This window comes from Primulina eburnea, chromosome 15 (genome assembly GCF_022965805.1).
Source record: "Primulina eburnea isolate SZY01 chromosome 15, ASM2296580v1, whole genome shotgun sequence".
Lineage (NCBI taxonomy): Eukaryota > Viridiplantae > Streptophyta > Magnoliopsida > Lamiales > Gesneriaceae > Primulina > Primulina eburnea.
The window spans coordinates 31,936,958-31,946,321 of NC_133115.1; the positions used below are offsets into that span (position 1 = coordinate 31,936,958).

The following is a 9,364-nucleotide window of genomic DNA, read 5'->3' on the forward strand; positions in this document are numbered from 1 at the left end:
TTTATCGAATGGACGATGTTACCCCAAATAATATTTATTTCACTCAACGTAAGAGCTAAATTAAAAGTGTGTTTTTACAAATATACGAACACAGACGATGTAATTCATAATTGCCAAATTTTCATGTAAAATTCGTGGTAATAATGTTAGTATCTCAATACAGCTTAATTGTATTCTCGTCATGTCCAGATACCAGCCTCAAAGGAGAGTGTTTCGATGATTTGTGTCGCGTAGTCGAATTCTCCAACAAGTATGGAAGTATGTGTTCTTCCATTTCATCATAAGAGATTTCAAGGTGGCTTCCACATGCTTTTACAAACTTCACTTTCCCAGCTTCATCCAGTGTTTTCAGGCCGATCCAATCTTCGGTGTAGAGGGTTGTCTGTAAAGATTCAACAATGCAGCTTGCTTTAGCATGCATGCATGATCACAAGATTGAACTGATGGCATTCTTTGGATTTGTTGTGAGTTACACTAGCACGGTATCTATATTCAGTTCACACATCTTAATCCGATTGGACCTTAATCTTGATTCAAGTCCGACGGTGAGTGAGCCTTACCCCGTCGTCCCTCTATTGTATTGGCTCTTATTGAGAGCCTGAAGGTCGAGATATAAGCTCAAGAGTACAGCCGGAAGGAAAAACTCGATTGATTCAATGTCTCAACACGGAATAACATTAATAAAAACCATGCAGACACAAACTTTCCAATAACTTGTGGGTTCAAGGAGAGCAGATTCATAACGAATCATGGGCGTATTATAAGAAACAGATACCTGCTGTGCGGACAAAATGGGGTCCCACGAATTGTCTGGATAGTACCCGAACCAAGAGGTCTCTTTCGGCACTAGAACATTATCTTTCTCGAACTGGGTAAGAAACAATAGCTTGAGCCATATGCATATACATGAAACTGGAGGAAAATGGTAAGATTTCTTGTATCTAACAGGTAATCAGAACCATTATATCAAACTTACCATTATAAGTACCAAATTCTGCAAGCTAGAAAACCGCTCTTTGTACGTGGAATTCTGGTGAAATTCATTATTTAGCTTAGGGAGGAACTTGCATCCATCCTTGTAGTCACTTAAATCCTGATAAAGTGGTCGACAGAATTTTATATGTTCAAATGGAGGCGTCAAGCCTTAAACACGTGGGGATATGTTAAAGAGGATAAATTGTATCGAACTACGCCAAAATGACTTGGAATTCAATCATCTGTTTGCTTCAAGAAAACAAACTTGGTCTAAACTCCAGTTCATGCGTGTCCACTGTGTTATCTTTTGAAGCTCTCATTATTAAATGTGAAATGACCAATTAAAGGATCAGACATTTTTTTCATCGCTGTTTCGAGAAAACCGATTGAAAAAAACTTGATGTTACATTGTTATAGAGAAGAAGACATTTAAAAGGGAAATGTCTCCGACATGCATAGATTCGAAACATAAAAAGTTATATGCATGGGCAATAAAAACAAGAAGATCGCTAATGTTTCATACTTATAAGCATAAATTCAATTCTTGCAAAAGAATTTTACTCACAGTAGGAATTTTAATGTAGTTAGACGGTGCCAAATGTTCCTGTAATGACACAAAGCTGAGATGATTCAAAACGATGTAGATTCCCATGATGTAAAAAGTGAAATCAAGAAAAGAAATGTTGCAAGTTCAGGAACTGAAAATCTGGGGTTTGAAATTTAAAATTCAACGCCATGTTGAATGATTTCAAAACCTGAACAAAGTCGGTATAAACTGCCAACTCGATCAAAAAGTCCACGAGAATGCAAACCAAAGCAGACTGCAAGACCAAGAATAATTAAACCAGATGGCCAAAGCAAACAATTTCCACAGGCTATATTATTCAATTACAAATGGTGAATATACAATGAAGAAAGAATGAGAAACGATATGGGATTAAACCATGAAGAACTAATACTATCATTATCATTTATATAAACGAAAATATTTGGCGATAAATACGGTAGAAAATCTTTTCTTTAACTTGATCATAATAAAGTAATATCACAAATATATCATAATATAGTAATATATTACATGATTATTAACACTACTGTACACGGTAAAGTTTTTCCAAGATAATTGAAGAGCAATGTAAGGGCAAATCTCTCTTTTACCATCAATTACTGTAATCATGAGTGTTTTTTAAAGACTTTTTTTTACCATCTGACTGTATTAGTTTCATCAAAGGTGATGATGTGCACCGTTCCAAGTTTTTCAGATGGTTGCTTCTAGAAGAAGGAAATTTCAGTTATGGTTGTGCACCTTTTGAAGTATCTCCACTAAACAAATGAAAAGATAAACAGAAACGGGTCAAATCTTATCTCAACTCTGCTGGCTTTAGTGTCTTTTAATAAAACATTGCAGCGACAGATTAAGCAAACAGATATAGAAGTCCTCATATTTAAGAAACAAATCTACAGAGTTTTCCTACTTGCATCAGCCAATAATCATCAAAGAATTGAACTTTGGATATTTTATGGATCCATAATTCAGAAGACTTAAATGCAGCTAGAAAGAAATCTTACTCCGCAGAGGGGAACAGATGCAATCCCGGCATGTGGACCTGCCAGAGAAATAAGATTTCTCACCTGTGTCAATTTAAGAAAAATAAGGCATAATAACAGGTATCTTGAACATAGATTGTGATATTGGTATATAGAGGCTCCAAATTTTGAAAGAGTAAGAACTGGAAGTAATAAGTGGTAGTTCGAAAGGACAATATACAACTTGGACAAACAGTTTATCACATCTAAAAACCATTCAAAGGGACCATAGTGAATCAGTGATAGAGGATTCGTGCTTCTCGAAATTGAGTTGGATTAGGCACTTTGAGGGCAGCTAGTTGCATGTATGGCAATAGAGTAACGACTAAGCTGTTCTTAGGTAGCATTACAGAACCAATTGCCCCCAACTGTCCTGTGTGACTCCCTATGTGGAGGCAACAACCAAAATGAGACGTTTAAGATGTTGTACAGTTCAAAAAATTAATTTGCACTATTTTCAGTACCTCTAGCTTTGGAATATCCATAAATATTCCATCCTACAATATGCTAAGGAGAGCATCAAGTTGAAAAGAGTAGAGTTGTACAGTCTGGGGCTTGAAAAGTATTGACGACTCGATGAATTTATAGAATGAAATTTTTACCCAGATTTCTTTATCAAAGTGCTCGATCAGTACTTACTGGAGGTCCGTCACAGAACTCAACTGACTCCTCTTCCAATCATATTACCCTGGAAAGTATGAGATTAGAGACAGATGTTCATCAACAAATGAAAACCATAAAAAGTGAGTATGATAACACCATTTTTTCATATGTCAAACATAAAAACATCAGAAACAATTATTGAATGGTTCACACTTCACATCTTTCTTCCATGATAGAAATACGTTAGCCAGAAAACAAAACTCAATCTCAATAAAATTTCCTCCCGTCACCGAAAGAAAATAATATGCATCAGTGAGTTTTTTATGGGAAAAACATCATATATAATTAGCCCATAAAATGTATTTAAAATATGGTTCGATTTTGAGAGATGATGGGGATAGAAACAGATTCCCACCTGCGAAAGCCCGATGATGTTGTAGCCATCACTTAGCTCACTCATTTTCTTCACCTATTTGTTAAAAAGGCATTCAATCTAAGCAAGACATTCTGGGTCAATTAAGATAATTCTTCGGACAGAACAGCATACCTTTTTGCAAGCAGTGGCAGTCTGCACCATTCAACCAGAAAAAAAAAGAAAAAGAAAATTCCATTAAATTGTAATAATAATGTTCTTCTGTATAATACGAACTGAATAATTCAGAAACAACGGACCTGCTTTAGAAAGGGCATTGTCCAAGAATCCCATTCACCGTTTCCAATTTCTCTAAGATACAAAAACATGACAAAATGAACCATTGGCATACAGAAGGCGGTAGTACATCCACATTTTATATCCATTTTTCAATATTAAAAAAGCGAAATATGAAGTAAATGTACTCTATGCAGATCAAATTTATATCCATGTTCGTACGAATTGAATTAAAAACATACATGCAATAACCAGGTGAACCAGACCAATTACTCAAAACCTTGGTGAAATGTGAGACTCCTTTATTATCGCAACTGTCAGAGACTCCTGAAATATTACAGGTCAAAATGAGAGCCATATTTAATATCTAATCTTTGGATTTTTACTGTAAGGTCTAATTTGTAGAATCTTGAAACTGGGAATTCAATATATCCTCTGAATTCATCATTTCATCAAATTAACATAGTTCCCATCAGCTAAAAAAATAAAATAAAACAGGATAATAAGGATGGAAAAAGAGACCAAAGAATTGATATTTCCAAGAAAAGTGAATCCCCATAAAGTAAGAGTAAGCGTGAAAAGAACCAAATCCGCCTCCAAAAAAACACAGATCCTTAAATTTTTGCCATCTACGAAATCATCAAACTCTGAGACTAAAATATCACAGAACCCAAATTTAAAAAAATGGATGCAACCGCTTATTAGTAACTGTCGAAACAGCAGAAATTTCACAAGACAGGCTATTCCAAAAAGTCAACAACATATAGGCAGCATGAATCATTTTTATTCCAATATAACATATAAAATCCACAGCAGAACCTCAGAGTTACCATGAAATACAACAAAGGGGATGGAATGAACAATTCTTGAGGTCAAAATAACTGAAACTATACATAGAAATAAGAATATTTTCAAGAAAATTTTGAGGGCCATTTGTTCTTGCAAATGGTAGTTCGAATCCGCCAATTGTTAATCTCTGAGTTCCAGCAACTTTTGAGTTTTCATGGAAAATTATGGTTGGAGAATTGAATGGATACAGTAATAATAATAATTTAATAATCAAAACCAAATTGATGAAGGACACTTGGATAGGTGGGAAACTAAGAAACGAGGATTAGAATTTAATTTTTATCAACGGCTCATCTAACAGTCAACGTTACAGATATCCAGTTATCCATGTGGATCCTTGGGTTTAAATGCAGTTTGCACCCATAATGTTTTGAATTTTAGCAATTTGACCCTGGATTTTAGTTTTTTTCCCCCTCTGTTTCCACAACCATATAGCGACCAATCCGGTGGCATAATGGGGAATATTATTATTATTTTTTAAAAATAATAAGAAGACTAACATTTTTTCGGGTTCGGGTATTGAATAGTAAATTTCTACACGATATGGGATAGTCCATGTGCATGATTAATTTTAATTTTGAATTTTTATTTTTAGATAAGATTACAAATTTAATTAAAATAAAATGATGTATTTTTAGTTATATTTTAGTTGATTATGTTAACATATTAATATTGTTTGTATTTTTAAGTTTAAATATATTTTGATTAATTAAATTTATAATCTAATATATATTTTAAAAATAATCGGATAATATAACCCGAAATAATCAAATTCAGATATAAAATTTTTAACACGACTCATGTTCTCCCACATTATACTAAAAAAAATTCATATATTATTTTGCATTGTAGGTATATATCGAGTTGATTCGTTTCATGGATAAAAAGCATTGAATAGATATAAAAACATGTCCGATTCCAACAAATTTCGGATATCCTTCGTTATAACATCATTTGTACCCAGATCTTCAGCATTATCAGTAATTGTACCAATTGCTAGTTAAGAGTATGTAAAGACATGAACATCTATCTTTTAAGTCCAATTCTCAAGCATATAAGCTCCGCTCTTTTAATCGATATGAGATGTCTTAACAATATAGCCTCATGTTCAAATATTGGATCCATGATTTCTATGAAAATTAATATTTATGATTCAAATGTAGTATTTTTCATTGATTTGAAACCGATCGGAAGTCCGTTTCATAAAATTGACCCGTGAGATGAAGGGAAAACTATGTAAAAATTCAATATGTGAAATAAAACCAAAAATTAAATTTTAAAGAATAGGAAATGAGAAAAAATTAAAGGTTTATATAATTGGCAGGCTGTTCACGGTGTAGATTAATAATAATAAAATGGAGCGCAATTATTCATTGTATACAATAATTAGCCAACGACCATGGTAGTGAGGAGTTGTATTTCTACTTCACATAATAAAAGTTTTTTTTATCTCTTTTAACATTATAGAAAAATATAATTATTGTTTTCTAATATGATGCGTAATATGAATAAATTAAAATATTATTATAGTTTTTTTTGTTCCGTGTAATAATTGTATCTCTCGTGAAAGCGAGCGGCTCTTGTGCTGCTGCATAGTTTAAAATATAATAATTGATGTTACCATTACCTATATTACTTGATAAAGTGGTAAGTGTTCGATTATGTAATTGGTATCAAAGTCAATTTTATTCTTATATATTACAAGGAATAAAAATAGTGGGAGGGGTATTGTTGGGGTGTTTTAATTGTAATCAAAATGTGACGCTTAAACTGTTGTACGATTTAAAATATTTGAGTTATAACATTGTTATCAACTGTAGTTTTTGGCGAAACAATAAAGGAGTTGATATTTACATTCTATTTTCTGTTATCTACAGCCAACTTTATGTGTAAAATATGTGTCAAATTTATTCACAAATAGAATGGAAAATGATAAGAATGGAGAGTAAATATCCACCCTCAAAAGATAAACATTTGGACCTTAATTTTTTATATTCACAATCCACTTAAGAATATGATGGGAATCGATAGTTTCCTTCACTCATAAAAAATTAGGGAATGACAAAATTTAGGTTATTACATGATCCATATGTACTTGGGCCAATTCTCATGAGCATACCATTCCAAACTCGCATCAAGCTCATGAAACTGCAACCCAATCTTATAATATCAAGAAAAAATGACAAAAACTTGTGTGAGACACATGTATTTTATTTGGATCATCAATACGAAAGTATTATTTTTTATGCTAACAGTATTACTTTTTATTGTGAATATCGGTAGGTTTGACTCGTCTCACAGATAAAGATTGGTGAAACCGTCTCAGAAGAGAACTACTCCAAGAAAAATATAATTTTGGTGATATAAATTATCTCTTTTTTATTTAGTATTCTATGTTACTAACATTGTGTCGATGTGATGTGACAATTGACATTTTATAAAAATGTAGTAAGAAATCTTAATTTTTATTGAGAAAATTATAAATTTCAATTTATCTAAGAAACTTAATTGTGGTGTGAAATAAACAATCATTTGTGAAAATGCATTTTATATGCTAAATAAAAAGAACCATATAACAACAAACCATAACATTCACGTGGGAATATTACTTCAAATAATAAAGAAAATATTGGATGTAGAATTAAGATTCACTGAAACTTACGTTTTGCATGATAAACAACAAAAATATACTCGAATTCAATTATATTTCTTTTATTTATTTTTATTCTTGAAATTGAAACCTCTATAAATATACACTACAAGAAAAGTGGGTTTCCGCGGCGTACAATATACGCCGCAGAAAGGGACGCACGCTGTAAAGTTGAAAGCCGTCTTAAGTTTGACACTATTGGCGGCGTGCGATTTACGCTGCGGTTTAGTCTATTAACGGCGTGCAGAGTATGCTGTTGATAGTTAAACTATTGGCAGCGTGCATATGTACGTCGTTAATACACTATCTGCAGCGCGCAATGTACGCCGTTAATGTTAAAAAAACATCTAAATATTAGCGACGGTTTGTGACAAACGTCGCTAAATATTAGCGACGGTGTTTAAATGTAGCGACGATTTTGCAACTGTAACGACGGTATTTAAATTTAGCGATGGTTTTATAGACCGTCGCTAAAATCTGCATAAAATAAAAAAAATTACTTATAATTTAGTAAATTTTTTAAAAAAATACAATACACATATGATAAATAAACTCATGATCTTAATTAAAACACTTAAAAAATTAACCAAAAATTGAAACAAAAAAATGTACCTAAATCGAAATTAAAATCGTATAAGAAAGAAAAATTTTAAGTGTCGTAAAATAGTGTGTAAGAAAGTGGAACGAAAATTGGATATTTATAGACAATTTACGACTATTACCGACGGTTTCACAACAAACTGTCGCTATTAGCGACGATTTAGGTATAGTCGTCGCTGATTTTCGGCAATTAGCGACGGTTTACTAACAACGGTCGCTAAAAGCAACGGTCATTTTGATACCGTCGCCGATTTAAAATGGCGACGGTTTACATAGCGACAGTTTTAGAAAACCGTCGCAATATTTAAATTAGCGACGGTTTCTATAAAACCGTCGTCGCTAATTTAAAATTTCTCAACATTTTCCACAGCGTGCTATCAATGCAAGCCGTGAATGCATAAGGTATTAACAGCGCACATTATGGTACGCTGCGGATAGTATATAATATTACTTTCTGCAGCGTGCTTTTAATGCGCGCCGTATATGTTATTAACGGCGCGCATTAAAAGCACGCTGCGGAAAGTATATAATATTTACAGCACACATAAATGCACGCTGCAGATATTACTTTCCGCAGCGTGCTTTTGATGCACGCCGTTATTTCTGTCAATTGCAACAATATTAACAGCGCTGCCGTTAAAAGCACTATTCACAGCGTGCTTTTAATTCACGCTGTTGATAACGTGCTGCGGAAAATCATTTTTCTTGTAGTGAATGTTTCACGTCGCAGTTGGATTGAAAGAGTATTTTAAGAAATGATTTGAAACGATTTCATATTGTAATAAATTTAAAATCCACCATACTTACTAAAAAAAATAATTAGTTTAGATTTTAAATTCATTATCAAGTTAGATGGATTTGAAATATACGGATTGTGATTAAAACAATAAAACTATATATGAGATATTAAATTCATATCTTACTTATTTACACATTTGTAATACAAAGTATAATGAATTTCAAACGATATCATATTGAATGAACTTGAAATACATCCTAATCAACATAAAATATAATATAAATATGTAACATATGGATTTGAAGTTTATGGTCTTACTTACCTAAACAAACAAAAAAATGCATTTAAAAATAGTTGAAATTCATGGAATTTGAATCATCAATCTAAACACAATTTAAACAAACCAATGAATTTGCTATTATGGATTTGAAATATTTAGCTTCAAATTCATCCATCCAAATACAGTCTCATATCCTGATCAAAGTCCACGAATTACTCGGTTTAAATGCGTGTGTCCAGTTCCAAAATCCTGTCAACATTCTTATTAGAGATCTTGTAACGTTACAATACTGCTTGACTCATAAGATAAGATGATATACTGAAACATAAGGATAACATAGCTATTTTTTTAACTCAAATTATTAAATGGGAGACGATGTACGTAAGAACGTCGAATCTCATCATTCACATCAAATGGTTCACGTAATGTAAT

The 9,364-nt window shown here is 32.5% G+C and overlaps 1 protein-coding gene across 1 annotated transcript; it reads right to left on the bottom strand.

Annotated features, from left to right (window-relative positions):
* Positions 1–27: 27 nt before the first annotated feature.
* LOC140814973 (uncharacterized) lies at positions 28–4,895 on the bottom strand. Its single transcript, XM_073174066.1, is given in 13 exon segments — positions 28–382; positions 776–868; positions 977–1,093; positions 1,541–1,579; positions 1,731–1,796; positions 2,545–2,607; positions 3,202–3,225; positions 3,227–3,250; positions 3,581–3,634; positions 3,713–3,733; positions 3,838–3,889; positions 4,057–4,141; positions 4,645–4,895. Coding segments are annotated over 13 exon segments (969 nt in total). The 5' UTR covers positions 4,748–4,895; the 3' UTR covers positions 28–154.
* Positions 4,896–9,364: the final 4,469 nt, after the last annotated feature.